We start from the raw sequence: 18,238 nt of genomic DNA on the forward strand, positions 1-18,238 counted from the left end.
CACCTCCCCTTGATCACACAGGATTAGTACAATTAATCTGTGGGCATTAGTGACCAGCAGGGTTTTGCTTGGAGGATATAATATATATTTATTATTTCATATCTGATTTCCCCCAAGAGCAGAAAATTCGCCTGTGGGCTTTGCTCTTCATAGTCATATTTTTTTTTACAAATGGCTCTGTGGGATTTGGAAAATTATTGCTCAGAGGAAAATAAAGCTCAGGGATATTGATAAGATGGGAGGTGATTGTCTCCCTGTATTTCACTCTCATGTAGAGTTGTGCCTTGCTTTGGGGTCCTCAGCATCATAAGGACTTGGATCTGCTGGAGTGAGTCCAGAGGAGGCCATAAAGGTGCTCCAAGGGATGGAGGCCCTCTGCTCTGGAGCCAGGCTGGGAGAGCTGGAAGTGCTCACCTGGAGAAGAGAAGGCTCCAAAGAGACCTTGGAGCCCCTTCCAGGGCCTGAAGGAGCTCCAGGAGAGCTGAACTGGGGATAAGGACCTGCAGTGATCAGACAAGGGCCAGAGCAGCCAATGGCCACCAGAAAATGCAAAGCAGAGGAAGAACAGCCCAAACACAAAGTGATCTTTCCTCCTTCCCTTCTTTCAAAGCTGTCACCCACTAAATCTAGAGATTATTTACCATTTCTTGTATCAGAAGAGAAAATGAAATTTTCTATTTTACTCCTTCTCTTCAAACACTTCCTAAAAGTGGGGGTGATCCTAAACTGAATCCAAGGGATGCAAGGGGAGACACTGGAGGGCTGAAGTGTGTCCAGGGAAGGGAATGGGGTTGGGAAAGGGGCTGGAGCCTGGAGAGGGACTGGGGACAAGGACCTGCAGTGATCAGACAAGGGCCAGAGCCGCCAACGGCCACCAGAAAATGCAAAGCAGAGGAAGAACAGCCCAAACACAAATCTTTCCAACCTCCTTTTCAAAGCTGCCACCTAGTAATTCTATAAATTATTCACCATTTCCTGTAATAGAAGAGAAAATGAACTTTTCTATTTTACTCCTCTTCAAACAGTTCCTAAAAGTAGGGGGGATCCTAAACTGAATCCAAGGGATGCAAGGGGAGACACTGGGGGGCTGAAGTGTGTCCAGGGAAGGGAACAGAGCTGGAGAAGGGGCTGGAGCACCAGGAGAGGCTCAGCGAGCTGGGAATGGGCTCAGCCTGGAGAAAAGGAGGCTCAGGGGGAACCTTGTGGCTCTGCACAGCTCCTGACAGGAGGGGGTCAATATCTTGTCCCAGGTAACAAGAGATAGGATAAAAGACAACAGCCTCAAGTTGAGACAGGTGAGGTTTAGATTGAATATTAGAAACAATTTCTCCACCCAAAGTTGAGTGGTGGGCTTGGCAGTGCCAGGTAACAGTTGGACCTGATCAGCTCAGTGCTTTTTTCCAACCTAAGGGATCCTATAGTAACTTAGAAAAAACCAGTGGGGTTTGCCTGCATTTTTCATCTTTCTGAGCTTTATGAGATGAATGGGCAGTGTCCTCCTGTCCCAAAGCAGGGAGATGGCTGCCGATTACAGAGGTGTTACATGATCAGCCTGGATGGGAACATGGAAATGAGGGTGGCAGAGCCATGGACTTACACTGGGGCTCAGCAGCCCCTGCTTATAAATACTAAACTCTGCCTGTGTGGCACAGAGGGTGAATTGCAGGTCACAGCAAAGATAGGAATCAAAAAGGTTTAAGCTGAGCTTCCAAAGTGCATCTGTTGGAGCCATCTTTGTTAGGACAAGCCTGTCACCTTCAGCTGGTTTTATTTTTTCTTCAGGGTGATTTTTGCAACACACCAGCGAGGTAAAGTTCATGTTTTTAACTTCAGACTCCTTCCCACAGCATCCCATTCCAGCAGCAGAGCAAAACCAGAGGTTTTCATGGCACCTGTTTGCAAAACCTGCTTGAGACTGAGCCTAATTGTGTCCTGGGCTCTGCCAGCCACAGAGGCTGCACTACAACCATCCACTCTTGGGCTGGTTGGATGGGGCTTGGAGCACCCTGGTCTAGTGGGAGGGGTCCCTGCCCATGGCAGGGGGCTGGAACAAAATGGTTTTAATCTCCCTTCCAAATTGAACTGTGCCATGATCCATTCCAGGCACAGTTCTGTGCACTGCCCTGAGGATGAACTACCACAAGTTACATTTCTCAGCCTCTCACAGGTTTGTTGTCCCACCTGCATTAAAATCCATGCTGCAACACCGTTTTCAGCCAGTGAATTAACAAAGAGCATTAGAGCCAGGCAGTGATGGAGGCTCAGGGCTGCAGCACAACGAGACACCCAGGAGAGTTAAAAATAAACAATTTCAGTGCCTAAACACCATCTTTCCACTGCTATTTTCTGCCTGACAGCTCCCTCTCCTGGGAAGGAGGTGCTGTGCTGGCTGAAGGGGCTCCCTGCTCGGCTCCCATCGGTGCTGAGCAGCAGCAGGACAAGGACAGAGCATCCCAGGGTGAGTTTAGGCAGAAAGACATCAGGCAGCCCCTTCTGAGCCTCTGGAGGAGGTTGGAGATTCCTGCATGACCAAGTGCTGGTCAGCCACAGCACCCAGGTATGGGGTACCCACAGGGGATGGGAGCAGCTCCCAGCACTGGCAAACTGCTGCTTGGGGTGCTGGAGTTAAATCTGCACTGTCCTGCCAAGCATTGCCCTAAATTTCTGTCCTCAGATATGTCCCAGCCCTCTCATTTGTTTGAAACACAGGTGAGCCATCAACTTTTTGGAAATCATGTGAGTTTTAGAACAGTTGTGTTCAGCTGGGTACATCTCCCAGCTGTGAAATAAAAAGGGGGTGAGCAGCTCAGGGATGCTGGGCAGGGCTGGGGTACCACTATCAGCATCCATCCATCCACCCATCCATCATCCATCCATCCATCCATCCATCCATCCATCCATCCATCCATCCATCCATCCATCCATCCCGCAGGGGTCCAGGTCCCACCTCCTCCAAAATCCTCATCCTTTGCCCTCTGCAACAGCAGGAGAACCTCACTTGTGCCTGGCATTGGTTTGGTCCCCACTTGAATTAAACATTGTGCAGCTGGCTCAATAAATTGTTTTATATTTCAAATAACAAGGTTTTAACTACAAACCACACACAGGGTGACCTGCATCCTGGGCTAAATCTCCCCTTTGAAGCCCAAGCAATGAAGTTATGATAATTTGCTGTCTAATTAGTTCCCTGGTAATGCTTTCTCACTCCCTGTGAACTTTCCCAGTCACTGCAAAGTTTTCTGTGGTTTTCCATGAAGGATATAGCCCTGCTGCATGTGCTGGGATGTTTAATTACCTTTATCAACCATGGATAGCAGCAGGGGATGGGAGATAGATGGTGAGGAGTTGTCCTGACTCTTCAGCCACTGCTGAAAAGCTGGACAAGAGGGAGTGTCTGGCAGTGAGCAGGTCTGACACCTCCTTGGAGGCAGAAAGGTCTTTCAAGGCAGCTCAAAACCCACATCATTTCAGGGATTCCTCAAAAGCAGGGACACCCCAAAGCACTGATGGCTTTGGAAAGCCCTTGCTGCCCTTCTCCAATGCCCCTGGTCCATCTGCTTCTGGAGAAGCTTAGCTAAAACTGAAGGAATTCACTCAGAAACATTCCTCATTGCTGTTTGCCTGCCAGCCTGGAGAAGGCATCAGCTGCCAGTGCAGAGACAGCTCCCAGTCACATGAATTCCATTGATGGTCTCAAGCATCCTCTCCTGCATGCTTTTTTTAAAGCCTTTCCCTGCTGAGTGTCAGAGCTGCTGGTGCCAGGTGCCAACACAGCTAATGCTTCCCAAAGAGGATCAGTGCCCCTACAGCTGACAGAGCCAAATCCTGCTTTGGGATGCAGAAAGGTTGGGATCAGTCCTGATTCAGCTCCCACAGGCTGCCAGGTGGGGCAGGCAGGTAAATTACAGAGGGGAAAGTGTCCTGGGCTGCATCAAAGGCCGGGCAAGGAGGGGGATCCTTCCCCTCTTCTCTACCCTTGTGAGACCCCACCTGCAGTGCTGTGCCCAGCTCTGGGGCTCCCAGCTTGGGAAGGACCTGGAGCAGCTGGAGTGAGTCCAGAGCAGGCCACAAAGATGCTCTGAGGGCTGGAGCCTCTTTACTATGGAGAAAAACTGAAAGAGCTGGGAGAAGGAAAAGCTCTGGGGACACCTGAGAGCCCCTTCCAGTGCCTAACGGAGCTCCAGGAGAGCTGGAAAGGGACTTGGGACAAGAGCCTGAGTAACAGGACAAGGGGCAATGGTTGAGAGAGCACATTTAGATGAGGTGTTAGGAGGAAATTCTCTCCTATGAGTGTGGGGAGGCCGTGGCACAGGTCCCCAGAGAAGCTGTGGCTGCCCCTGGGTCCCTGGAAGTGCCCAAGGCCAGGCTGGATGGGGCTTGGAGCAGTCTGGGATAGTGGGAGGTGCCCTGCCAATAGCAGAAGGTTGGATCTGGATTTTTAACATCTCTTCACACCCCAACCATCCCAGGATTTATGTTTTCTGACTTCTCTTTAAATGAGTGTTTAAACCCAAGCAAAAACTTGGAGAACACTTCCCAACCCTCTAAAGGGAAGGTTTCTAGCCCAGGGATTTCTCAGTGGGATGAGAGCCTGCAAGACAAGGTGTGAGGCCTCTCCTACCTGGCCCAGGTCAGGAGGGTTTAAGGCTCCCCAAAACCAACAGCATAGGGATTTGAGCTCCTTCAGTGCCCAGGGAGCTGAAAGGGTGCCTGGATCTTCTCCCACCTGCTCAGGGCAGTCTCTGGTTTCAGCCCTTGCTGCCAGAAGACATTGAATGAAAAAACAACCCTGCCAGCTCTTTGCTGCTCGCTCCCTCAGCCAAGGAAACCAACCGTGTCCAGCAGCAGCAAGAACTGGAACAGGATTTTCCAGCCCTGCTCTGTTCTCCCATGTGCAAGTGCTCCCAATTCTGCCCAAATACAGGTATTAAACACCTGCAGCCAAAAATACAGCACTGAACCCATCTCTTGAGGTGGCTGCTTGAACCACAGTGGAGAAAAGAGGACTGGAAATGGGATTGCCCCTTCACAAACACAGCCCATGCACCTGGGACCACCTTCCACCAGAGCCCAGGGTGATCCAAACCCAGATGAAATCCTGTCCATGAACCTGTAACACCCACAGCCCTGAGCAGGAGGGCAAAAATAAGAGAAAAAAGGGATATTTTTTCTAAAGAAAGCACAAGGCTGCAGGAACAGAGAGGCAGGCATATACAATGGTGGTTTTATTTGTAACACCTTCAGTTCAGGCTGCAATTATTTCAGTTTTTAAAGTTAAATCTGATCATCAACTGAGGAAAAGAAAAATATACCCAAATAGTCCCTGTGTGCACAAATAATGCAGCTCTGAATAATACATGGTAAGTTTATTTCATATTAACATGAACAGTAAAAAGTGGACATTTTGACAGGATTTTTTTACTTCAGGTCCTTTTCTTTATTCCTCTATTGTGTCCTTTTTGCCAGTCTCTTGTCCCTCAAATTGTGGATACTTTGCCTCAACATCAGCCCAGGTGAGATAACCATTGGCCAGGTCTCGGATGATGCCAGGAAGTTCAGAGATCTGCAGAAAAAGCCACAAAGATTTAAGAAACACAAAGTCACCAAAATCAAGCTGGATATTGGGCAATTTTTACATCAGCAATAGAACAGGTACAAAGTATCTCCTAGAAGAGCATTTTTGGGGAGAAAACCATTAATTAGGACACCTTAGATCAATCTGTTCTTGGGGTGATACAGAAGGGAAATGGTCAACCAAAGCAAGGTAATGTGCTACAATTTGGGAAGGAAAAAAAATCCAAAAGTTTTTTTACACACGTCCAAAAGATGCTGTAAGCCAGGATTCAGCTAGGCCCTTCCTACTGTAAGACCAGCACCAAAGAAGCTGCAAGTTGCCTTTTCTTTGCTCGTCACAGCACACTGTCATGGTGCAAAGGATCAGCCAGAAAGCTGAAAATTTACAGAAATTGAAGAATAGCAAAGTCTCATCTCTGCTGGCTGGCAGTGAGAGGTCACCCAGGTGACAGAGAGACAGAAGGGTGCCCTGAGGAACTGGCACTGCCAGCCAAACCCCAGCCAGCTCAGCAGCCCCAGGCACTGCAGGTGCTTCTGTGCAGTTACAACTCAGCCTCACAGTTGAGCACCATCTCCTCCTGGGCCTGGGGTGAAGGCCAGGGAGAAAGGAACATCAGGGAGAAAAGACAAACCTGAAAACCTCCCAAGACTGCAGATTCACTGCTCTGAGCAGAGGCAGAGCCCACCCCAGGAAGGATTTTGCTATTCCAGTCTGCACTGCAGCCCACTGGCAAAGTGTGCTTAGGGCACACACAGCTTTGGGGCAGTGGTTCATCAGCTCCTGTGGTGCTGCACAGGCAACAGCAGCTGCAAGGCAAACCCCAGTGTTCTGCTTCTTGGTGCCTGTGGATTACAGGGAGATCAGCCTCTGAAAGCCAGACACAACCAAAAGTTGTGTCAATGCTTTAAAGTCAATGCTTTAACTCAGCAGCCTTCTCTTGGAAAGAGCCACTGTGAAGAGCAGTGCAGTCAGCACAAGGCATGGCTTCCAGGTAAGATCAACACCTCTGTATGCAAGAAGAACAAAAGCTTCTGCTCACTTTATCAGCTGGGCCAGCACCTTCTGTCTGACCCAGATCTGGTCCTGGGCATTTCTACAACAGCTTAATTGTTACAGAGCTGGAGGCAGCTCCCACAAGGATTAGTGACAGATCAGAATCAGCAGGGGATGTTGTCCCCAAGGCCAAAAGGAGCATCCTTGGCTGTGCCAGCCCCCAAGCCCTGTGTGCTGTACTCAGCACTGCTGGGGTCACACCTTGAGTGCTGTGCCCAGCTCTGGCCCCTCAGCTTGGGAAGGACCTGGGGACACTGAGCACATCCAGAGGGGACAGCGAGGCTGGAGAGGGGCTGGGAACACAAACACTGTGAGGAACCCCTGAGGGAGCTGGGGGTGCCCAGCCTGGAGAAAAAGAGACTCAGGGGTGCCCCCATCACTCTCTGCAGCTCCTGGAAGGTGCCTGTGCTCAGCTGGGGCTGGGCTCTGTCTGCAGCAGCACTGACACAACCAGAGCACACAGCCTCAAGCTGTGCCAAGGGAAATACAGGTTGGATAGCAGGGAAAAAGTTTTGACAGAAAGAGTGATAAAGTTCTGGAATGGCTGCCCGGGGAGGTGGTGGAGTCCCCATCCCTGGGTGTGTTTAACAAAGCCTGGATGTGGCACTGGGTGCCAGGGTTTAGTTGAGCTGTTGGGACTGGGTTGGACTTGATGATCTTGAAAGTCTCTTTGAACCCAGTTATTCTGTGAGCTGTGTGAGTTCTGTGAATTCTTTGAGTTGTGTGAGCTGTGTGAGCCATGTGCTCTGTGAGCTGTATGTAAGCTGTGTGATCACTGTGAGCTGTGTGTGAGCTCTGTGAGAGCAGTGTGAGCTCTGTGAGCTGTGTGAGCTGTAAGCTGTGTAAGTTCTATGAGCTCTCTGAGCTCTGTGAGTTTGTGAGCTGTGTGAGCTGGTGAGCAGTGTGAGCCCTATGAGCTGGGTGAGCTGTGAGAGCTCTGTGAGCTCTCTGAGTTCTGTGAGCTGTGTGAGCTCCGTGAGCTGTATGAGTTCTGTGATCTCTGTGAGCCCTGTGAGCTGTGCGAGTTCTGAACTCTGAGAGCTGTGTGTGAGCTCTGTGAGCCCTGTGAGCTCTGTGAGTTGTATGAGCTGTGAACAGTGTGATCTCTGTGATCCCTGTGAGCCGTGCCCTGCTCACCTCGGCGCGGATCTGGCGCATGGAGTCGCGGTTGCGCAGCGTGGCCGTGTGCGGGGTGCGGTTCACGGTGTCAAAGTCGATGGTGATGCCGAAGGCCACGCCGATCTCATCCGTGCGGGCGTAGCGCCGGCCGATGGACCCCGCTGCATCATCCACCTTGTGGGAGATCCCGGTCCTGGTCAGTGCTTCGGCTGCAGGGAGCAGAGCAGGGATTGTTACACAGCCCCAGAACAGGCTCCCCATACCTCTGATGTCTCAAGTTTTAGCTTTTGTATTTTCCAGATCCTGTACTGCCTTAGTGTGTGACTCTGTTCTTCACATAAAGTGTTAGCAAGTTCTCCTCACAGTTCAGTCACACAAAACACTCCTTTTCCAGCTTGAGAACGAAGGACACTGCTGCAGCTTCAGGCCCAAAAAGAACAAACAACAGCAAATTGAGGAGAGCAAACTGGGAGGATGGGACTGCATAACCTGGAGCTGTAATTGGACATTTAACCCCAATATGGAAATGGACCAAAACTTATAGAAGTGTGAAAACTCATGACCCAGCATCCATCTTGGGTCCATCTTGGATCCACCCTGGGTAGAGCCACAGCCAGGCTCTTGTGCTGCCCAAGGTGTATCCTTTGAAGGTCTTTTAATAAATCCCTACTTTATCCTTTAACTCTGTCTAGCCTCTGTTCCAGGTCAGCCTCTCTAGGCATTGCCCCATGAGGCACTGTCTGTCCCGGGTGCAAGTAGCATCTCAGAGTCTCAACTTTACTCTGACAGAACATCCAGTGTTCCATTCTTTGTAGGACCACAGGGTCAAACCCACACTGCTCTCCCAGCTCTCCATACTGCACCACGACTCTCACTCCAAGTGCAAAGTCACCAAGTTTTTCCCCTTGCCATCAGTGCCATGACTCTGCTTTAACACCAACCCTCAGCCCCAGTTGCAGGGCACACCCAGAGCAGGGAGACCAAGTGCCAGCAGAGCTGTGCTGACAGCAAAAGGCACTGTCTGACATGCAAGCCCTGTTCCTACCCCTCCTCTGCTCAGTTTTATGGCCCCTATCTTTGCCCATGATGCCCACTACCAGTGGCAGTTTGACAGAATGGTCGTAGACTCAGCAGCTCTGGAACAGACTCAATAAATGAGGTGGCCAATAAAAACAAAGCAAACTTTAACAACAAAACAAAAACCCCCACTGCTCCAGCTTCTCCTAAGCAGTGGGAAAGATTAATTTTTGACACAAAAGGAAGAAAAAGCAATGTCTTTTACACTCCAAACCAACACAGAGACAATCATGGTGGTGGGTTTTTTGAGCACAGCTGAAGAGTTTGATGGATACCCAGAGCTTGTGGACACTCAGCTGGTTCAGGTCAACAACTCTCCCTGTACACTTTGGAGAACCACATGATCCCAGTGCTATTTTGAGAGCCCTTTCTTCCCAATGCACAGTCCCATCAGCCCCAAAGTGCTTAACACTTACATAATTCCTTGACAAAAGGCATGAATTCCTGATTCTGGCTCAGAGGAAGAACAGAGCACTTGAACGGTGCTACAACAGCTGGGAAGCTGAAGTACTGTGGAAAAAAGGAAAAGCACAAGTCAATAAATACAAGTTTAGTGGTTGGATCAGACTCTTTGAGGTGAGAATAAGCTCTGACTGTGGCAGGGTGAGTGTTCCAGGGGAGTCTCTGGCCTACTCTAGGACATCAGCAGTGACATCTCACAGCACTGGAGCAGGACTGGTTTTCTCCAGCCTCCATTCCCCTTTATCTCCTGACAGCTAAATGTTATCTCCCACCAGAATAGTTCTGTTAGAGCCCTCTTAAAGAAATCTAACCTCATCTTAATTACAGAAAAATTAAGGGTGGAGGTGTCTTTCCAGGAGATTTAGTCTTAGGCACAGTCTAAACCAAACTTCCTGTTTGAGACTCCACACACATGGAGCATGTGCAGCAAAAAGGTTTTTAGAACCCTTCAGACACCCTCAGAAAATAAAAATATGCCAGAAGTAAGGGAAAAATAATAAGGTCTTTCCTGGCAATCAGCAAGGTATAAAAGGGACAGAAGCAATGCATGTGAGATGTACCATAATATAAAGGAGTCCAGGCTACATGGAAAGGAAATGGGTACTAGAAGGAAGGTAAATCCAGTATTTTATACTTCAGGAGCAGTTTGGGATTCAAAGTGAGCTGTGTCCTAACTCTGGGTTCCTGAACCTTGTTCCTCCAGTCATAAATGTACCACATCCTGTGGCACCCAGAGACACAAAAAAGCACTTTTTTAATGTAATGTTTCTTTTTTATGAACACAGTCCAGGAGCCAGGAACAACGAGCAGGAAGCAGCACCAAGTTTCCAGCCAGCTTCTGTACCACCAGCAATGGCACAGAGCACCACACCTGGCACTGGCTGCACGAAGTTCTGTCTGTAACACACACTTCCCTCAGGCCCCTGCTACAACAAAGCTTCAGGCCAAGGTTTTAGGGGGGTCCAGAACCAGAGAAGGCTGAATTTCACAGAGGACTGAGCAAACAGTCCATTGTCCATCCTGCTGCAAAGAAGTATGATTCCAGGAAAAGCAGCAGAAAGAAAGGAAATTAAACACTGAAGATATGCCTTTCTCTGAGCAATGGAACACTGTCAAGTGTGGATTCAGAGGAGGAATTTCTCATCCCCTTGCCAGGAATCCAGCAAGAGCCTCATGCACACATGAGCAGAATGCTCTTATGTAAAAATGAAAAGTACTCTGGTTGTCACCGTGATATTTATGAAAAATCCCTTCACCAAGATTTCTTCTCTTGGCAAGATGAGAAGCCTCAGCTTCTCCATGTTTTGCTGCTTTGGAATGTGATTTGGAGAATTGTTTACCTAGGATTGTTGGGTAAATTTGGGTGGATTGTTTTTAATTAATGTCCAATCACAGCCAGCTGTGTCAGACTCTGAGTCTGTCATGGGTTTTCATTATCACTCTTTTCTAGCCTTCAGTCTGTATCCTTTCTCCATAGTTTAGTATAGTTTTAGTATATAATATAACATCATATCATATCATAGAATAACAAATCAGCCTTCTGAGAAGTCGGAGTCAAATTCTCATCTCTCACCTCATCCTGGGGACCTTCACAACACCAACACTGGCAAATCCAGCAATGCCACAGCCCAGCTGGGCTCTCCCCTCTCTGCTGGGCACTGTGCAGTGCTGTTTCAGCCCTTGCCCTGGATGCCAGGCAGGGCAGGGGCCTGCAGCTGCCCAGCACTCACCGTTCTCTGCTCGTCTCCTTCCCGGATGCGGAATGTGTGCTCGAACACTGTGTACATGATCCTTCCAATGCCAAACGAGGGCTCAATGACATTTGGGATGATTTCTTCCACTGGAACACAAAATAACACACATCATCATTAAAAATGTGTTTAGACAAGAAAAAGATGTGGTTGCTGACGCTCTCCTATTGCTCAGTACATGGAATAAAAGATTAAACATTTCTGCTCTAAATACAAATACCTGAAATAGAGATTTGGACTTAGCTCATGTACAGGACATATTTAGGATGTAGAAAACAACTCAGGGCCCTTTCTCTGGCTTCTCTGAGGAACTAAATCCATGCATTTTGGAAAAAGTTTCCTTCTAGCCCCCTTTCCTGCATCAGAACTTATCTCTGTGGAGATGCAATCACTGATTTTCCAAAGGCCTTCTTACTCTGAAATTCCAAGGAAATTACATGTGGCATTTTTCCTATGCTATGTTACAATATTAACAGGACAACTCTACCAATAAAGTTCATACTCAAAGTGTATCCTGCTGGTGATCAAACAACAAAGAATCAAATTTACCATGTAATGTTTTCTGAAATCTCTTCACAGTAACCATGTCCTTTGTTAATAGAAAAGTTTTCCCTTCAGTTTCAACAGTGAATTCCCTGCAAAGGAAAAAGAAGTCATTTAAAAGCTACAGCAATAAACAAACAAGTTTTATTTCCTTAATTGCATCACTAGGTTGACTCTGAGAGCGGGATGACAGAAGCCAGGGAAAACCCCAGAGATGAAAGAAACACGTAGCATACCCATTAAAAGAAATTTGCATTAATAATAAAATTACTACATGTACATTAAAAGCAATCATTTTCATAATCACAGTGAACTTTGCTGTGGTTAACAGCCTGAAGCAGTCAATTGGGAAATTCTCAGGATGAAACCTACACACCAAAGAGATAAAGGGAGGCACACAAAGCTGGCACTGCACTATCAATAAAACCAGGGATATTGCTTCTAACTCATCTGCTGAACCACTTCAGGGAGATTCTGGATGGACTAAGTTTCTTCTCTGCAATAATTTCTCTGCTCATTTTGAGTGCTACTGTTTTTTCCTACACACTCACATTCACAGAAATGTAAAAGAAATACATTTTACCTCAGGGGAAGAAAAAAAGATGTAAACGTTAGCATTCTGTAATGTATTCATTTATCCTACACCTTGTACCATTTCAAGCAGGAAATTAAGTTTATTTTTTTGTTACTGCACCATTAGCTTTCCCCTAACACAGAGAGCCGTTGGCCTGCTTCAGCCAAATCTGAGAACTGTACAGACTTCTCATATTTTCAGTTGTTAGGAAGGCAGGTCAAAGAAAATCATACAAATTCCTGCCACAGTAAATTAAAGGCTGTAACAGGTCCTAAAGCAGCTCACTAAACACTGAGGATACTCAGGCAAGTTTTGCTTCTCATTAAATTATTTTGTTCCATCAGTCACAGAATTATTTTATTAAAGTTTTAAATCAGTCCTGGTCCACTCTCAAACCAGAGTGGGGAAGCTGGTAAATAATTCCCATTTCACTGAACTCTTTCTCTTCTGGGATGATCCTACTAAAGCCAGCAGCTCATTCCCACACAGACAAACAAATATTTATGTGCATACACCCAGAGATATGTTAGGGGTGACCAGCAAAGCCTGGTGAGAGCACTCAAACATCTCAGATAGCCAACACAGCCAGCTCTCACAAGGAAATTGGTTTCAAGTGGTTCAAATAAAAGCAGCAGCCCTTTGGGGTGTCAGAGGAAGGCACCACACACAGAGCTCACCCTTTCTCGTTGAGCAGCTGCTCCATCTCGTTGATGTAGCACTCATCACACATGGAAAGGTATTCCATCACCACCTTGGCATCCTTCTTGTAAGCTTTGCCAATGGCTCCCTTATTTGCCTCAAACTGAACAATGTTGACTGTTCTGTGCAAGGCTGTTAAGGAGCTTGTGAGGACAGAAAGCAGGGCCTGGTTCCTTCATTATGTCTAAGCTAATTGCTACACAACACAAAGACATCTCCTCCACTACTGGATGAAGGAATTTCCCTCCAAGAGAGGAAAGGAGTAACAAATGCTCAATTCTTTCCAGGTCACTTCCCAAAGTCATGCTGGCCTGTAGTTATAGGTTTCCCTGTTAAATAAACAGATGTAACTTGAAATAGAGGTGGGCAGATCTCCAAGCCATCTCCCTGCCCAATCCCTTTCCCCTTGAGGAGAAGCTGGTTTGTTCTGAAAGGATATAGGTTCTTTGAGATGCTTCTCAGCTATGAGAGGAACTTTGGTGGCACGGGCATGGCAGGAAAGGTCATAGCAGGAACGATCAGCACAGCCAACGATCTCAATCCAACCCTGAAAAAACAAAACTGGAAGCTTTCACCAACTCACTTTTTTGTCCACTTAACCATCAAATATGTTTATTCACCCTTAAGCCCTCCCTGCTCCCATGGCTGTTTTTTCTACATAATTAGCTCTGTTACAATAAGCAGCCCTCCCTCACCAGTTGCTCCCTCATTTGAGTGATTCCATTTGTTTCCAGAGGAAACAATCAGTCATCTGCCCAGAGCCTGTGTTCAGGGCCAGCTTTTCCACATGGCTTGGCAGAGCACAGCCCTGTGCCAACAGCTCGGGCTGGGGCCAGAGCACACAGCCCTATCACTCACATGCTACAGGCACACAAGGCATCATGTCCCCATGGGACACACAGCAGGGAATCAACCACACTGCAATGGCCAAAAGCCTGGCTTAGGAGCTGCTACAACAAAGATCACATGCAAGGGAAGCTCTTAATTCAGTATTTCAGCATGTATGGCAAGGAGGAATCTGAGAACACTGGTCACACTGGATTGGTGAAGCAGCAAATCCAACCTCCCTCTGGATTTCCTAACAGACAATCCCATGTTAGACAAGGCTCAGCAGGTGCCTCCCACTCACTGTCACATCAGTGTGGGATGTACAGACAGCCAGATGTTGTGTGGTTTTCCAACCTGGAGTGATAGAGCAGGGTGTCAGAAAAGGTGTGTCAACAGAAAAAATACCTGTGCTTGACAATTGTGGTGTTTCAGGGTTTTCTGGAGGATTTTTACAGAAATTTGGCTATTAGGGTGTTACAGCTACTTCTCAGCAAACCCAGAATACAGGTTTATGTGGTTGTTCAACCTGCAAAGACAAGGCTCTTCCAGTGCCTAAAGGGGCTCCAGGAACTGGACAGGGACTTTGGACAGGACATGGGAGAGACAGCACAAGGGGGAATGGCCTTGAATTGAAAGATGGCAGGTTTAGATTAGACATTAACAAAAAATTCTTCCCTGTGAGGGTGGTGAGGCCCTGGCACAGGTTCCCAGAGAAGCTGTGGCTGCCCCTGGATCCCTGGAAGTTCAAGGCAAGGTTGGATGGGGCTTGGAGCAACCTGGGATAGTGGAAGGTGTCCCTGCCCATGGGAGGTGGGTTGGATCTCTAAATCCCTTAACCCACACCATTGTGTGCAGTAAATTTATAGAATGGATTTCAAGCTACTCAGACCCCTTCCCTTCTTACAATTGAGTGCTGCAAACATTTTTTATCAGACTTAAGTAACAAACCAAAGCATGGTCAGCTCCCAAGGTGCTCCTTTCACACCCCTGGGATTGCTGTGCTCACTCCTGGGTTGGGCTGTTGGACACCCTGCTCTGTGAGCATTGTCCTGATCATCATGACAAGGCTTGCAAAGTTGAATAATCTTATTTACATGGTGTGGCCCACACCATGTCCAGTTTTGGGCTGGCTGGAAAGATAAGCTGTGAACTTGTGGAGGTCAGCTATGGACATTCAGAGGAAGCCATTCCTTCAGGTCTTTTCTACATGAAGACAAATCACTCATCTGAGCTGCAGGAGGTTTGGTTTTTTCCTAAAAAAATCTTCAGTTTGGCAGAATTTTACTGGCTGCTATTCCTCTAATGTACTGTAATGAAACATCACTAGTGATGAGTCTAAATCCAACCAACAATACATGGGGGGAAAAAAGGCACTCAACAAGGCTTGAATGAAAAAGCTCTTAATGACTCAGCAGGAAGATGATAACAAATCCTTGAGGAATTTTCCTTCCAGTACCAGCTGTCTGAACTGGCAGGAGTGAACTCATTTCTCACAGCATGGAGAGGGAAAGGAAGAGCAAGCATTCAAGCAGGAAGCAATCTGCCCTGGAATAACACCTCCAGCAAAACAAATCCTTCCCCACTGCTGTTAGGGAGGTTACAGTGTTTGGAGAGCACCAGGACTCAGTTCCCTTTAACTCCAGATGAAATTTGACCACTGAAGTGTCCCCAGGCTACTTCAGGCTCCAGCAAAGGAGCCTGGACCCACCAAAGCAGCATGAACAGTTCAGAAACTTTGTGCAGGGAGTTGAGCTGCCCCTTGGTCCTGGATACAGAATATTCCAACTGCACTATGTGTGTTTAGACCAACATGAAGCCAGAGAGATGCATCACACCCACAGCCCTAACTTTAAAAAGCCAGAAATAAATCAGATCTGACAGGAGTTCCCCTTGCTGTTTGCACTTTGCCCACTCACATAGGAGGTTTTGGACTCTGCATCCCAGCAGTCACAGGCATAATGAGCCATCTCATTCTCCATGTGCTGGCGGAAGCGCAGCTTCTCCGGGGACACGCCGACCTTGGTGAGGAAGAGGTAGATTCTGCCGATGAAGTAACCCAGGACAGAGTTATTGATCACACCCTGCAGGGGGAAAAAGCAGGGAGAAAACACCCATGTGAATCCCTAAGGAAGAAAAGTCATGATTTGTTGAACTTCTGCAGGCAACCTGACATGTTACAGATAGAATTTGTGGTTAAGTTCTGTCTCTCCTGAAGCTGTTTCATCTCTTCAAATTCACCTGGTGGCACTGGCAGCATCTCCATCTGATCAAACAGTGAGTTACTGTCACTCCAGGACTCATCACCCACTGGCTCTGAGGATCACCTACTTGTAAATACCCCACTGTATGCAACAGTGCAGTCACTGGCATTACAACAGCTGCACCCTGCAGTTCACAGCTGCAATACAACAGAGGGGTGGTGTTCTTTTTATTTTTTTGGCACTTGTTTTTGGGACTTTTTGCTTTGTTTGTTTTTTAAAGGCAGTGTTTTGGTGGTTTTGGGGTTTTTTTCATTTGGGTGTCGGAGGAAATGAGGAGGAGGAGGTTGGTAAATCAACTCCTTCATAATTAGATTAATCAGGTAGTGATTCACCTAATTATGCAAGCCATGTACTCATGGGGATCAGCAGCTGAATATGAGATTCTAGATACTGCTTGTATTAATATTGCTTACTGCCCTTCTTCACTAGCTAAGTGTGAAGTTTAGCTTCCAACCCCTATCCCAGCACCACCTGCACTCTTCTAGGGCCAGGCCTAGATCTCAGTCTCTCTGATTCACTGAAGAGAAACTACTCAGAAATCAGGGAGCAAACCCAGCTGGCACCAACACAACACAAACTTTGTGAAGGCCCAGTGATCCATGTCCTGGATTCAGAATATTCCAACTGCACTACATGTGTTCAGACCAACACAGGACTGGACAGACCCATCAGTCAGAGCCCTAATTTTAAAAATCCAGTTTGTAACTTAGCCCTGAGAGCAATACTGCAAGGAGCAAGCTGGATGAGGCTGCAGGAGGAGGGTTACCTGCTGGACAGCGTCTCCCAGGCGCATGACGTGCGCTGACTGCCCGCTGACCTGCGCCTTGGCTGAGTACAGGAGGATGTTCAGATCTGCCACGTTCTGAAACTTGGGGTGGTTCTTCTCACTGGGGTCCACAAAGTGCTCAATTTCTGCCATGGTGAATTCCCTAGTGAGAACAAACACACACATTAAATATTTTATGCATTAGACCCTAATAAACCATTGTGCTTTAGCCTCTTACAGAAAGCCAGTAATTTAAAATCCTATGCAGGACATGGACCAGTCTCATCACTGGATTTAGTTTCACCTTCAAAATCCTAACAAAACTTCCTACAGATTCATCTAGAGCTCTCCAGGCTGTGGTTGACCCCACTGTGAATCAGAGCAGAGAACATCACCTTTGGAAGTACTTCCAGAAGTTCTCTAGAGTTTTTCCAGACTGCTTTGATGCCCATATTAGAAGCAGTTGTTCCTAACAGGGTCTGCTCATTAAATCAGTAGCTTTAACTCATGTCAGAGGTGCCAAAAATAACCAGGTGAGGTGGTAATTTCCTGAAGATAATGATACTGCTGCACGCAGCAATGGCATGAATTCTGTTTTAAGAACCTGTCTTTAATATATCTTTACTCAGAGATTGATTCTGAGCTTTCTTGCTTGAAATCACTTTCCACTGAATTAGCTCGTTATCAACAACCTTTAAAAAAGCTCTAGGTAATCATTAACTGTAAATCACAGCCATCAGGGTGTAATTTGCTGTGATTGCATAATAACAGTCTCCAATAAATGTGCCACAAGCATATCATTTATATTTGACTGAAGATGATTTCAATGAGAGAAGTTCTCATTTCCAGATGAGCAAAACAGAACAGGAGGACTGAGGAAATTCCTGAGTTCCCTCTGTGCTAAGGATGTCACAGCCTCTCAGTGACATTTATGGCACCACAAAATAATCAATTACCAAATTTACAACATGCACTGTCTGTGCATGGGAGCCCTTGTTCCAAATTATATGGAAGTGACTTTCCAGTTAGGATAGATCAGTTTAAATACAGAGATTATCCCTAGTGAAAGGCAATAATCACTTTTATCCAGAGACAGAACTGCTGTCAGAAGTAATTCCCAATAACCCTGAGCTTTCCAGCTTGACTGATCTTGCAACACCAACCCTGGTCCTGAGTCAGGTTATCTCCCAACTTCCTCTCTGCAGCAAGCTGTAGAGCTGCACAATCTGCAGGACTGAGACAAGGAAATATTGCTGCAAGGTCAAGCACGTTTAGATTTCAGTTTCAAAGGAAATTGCACAAACATAATTAAGCAAGCAAAGCCCTGTAGAGAACACAGCTACCTTAGACATGATTCTTTTAGACTATGATGGAAGCCAAATTCTGTCAGTGAAACTGAGTTTATCTCTAATACAACAACTATTTCAGAGATTTTGCTTATCACAAGCCAATCAGAATTCTGTACTTCAAACCTAAACTCTGAATTCATCTGTAGAGCCTGAGGCCCACCAGGCACAAAACCAGGATTCC

General features: G+C 47.0%; 1 protein-coding gene across 1 annotated transcript in view; it reads right to left on the reverse strand.

The window, feature by feature from the left end:
• Positions 1–5,202: 5,202 nt before the first annotated feature.
• Positions 5,203–18,238, reverse strand: part of GARS1 (glycyl-tRNA synthetase 1) — a 33,347-nt gene continuing 20,311 nt past the window's right edge. The window contains exons 9-17 of the mRNA XM_064703826.1: positions 16,709–16,871; positions 15,598–15,762; positions 13,288–13,400; positions 12,832–12,972; positions 11,587–11,672; positions 11,017–11,126; positions 9,241–9,334; positions 7,766–7,956; positions 5,203–5,563 (exon numbers count right to left, since the gene is read on the reverse strand). Of these exons, the coding sequence (XP_064559896.1) occupies positions 5,438–5,563; positions 7,766–7,956; positions 9,241–9,334; positions 11,017–11,126; positions 11,587–11,672; positions 12,832–12,972; positions 13,288–13,400; positions 15,598–15,762; positions 16,709–16,871 (1,189 nt within the window). The 3' untranslated portion in view covers positions 5,203–5,437. The remainder of the gene's footprint in view (positions 5,564–7,765; positions 7,957–9,240; positions 9,335–11,016; positions 11,127–11,586; positions 11,673–12,831; positions 12,973–13,287; positions 13,401–15,597; positions 15,763–16,708; positions 16,872–18,238) is intronic.

Source organism: Zonotrichia leucophrys, chromosome 2 (genome assembly GCF_028769735.1).
Source record: "Zonotrichia leucophrys gambelii isolate GWCS_2022_RI chromosome 2, RI_Zleu_2.0, whole genome shotgun sequence".
Lineage (NCBI taxonomy): Eukaryota > Metazoa > Chordata > Aves > Passeriformes > Passerellidae > Zonotrichia > Zonotrichia leucophrys.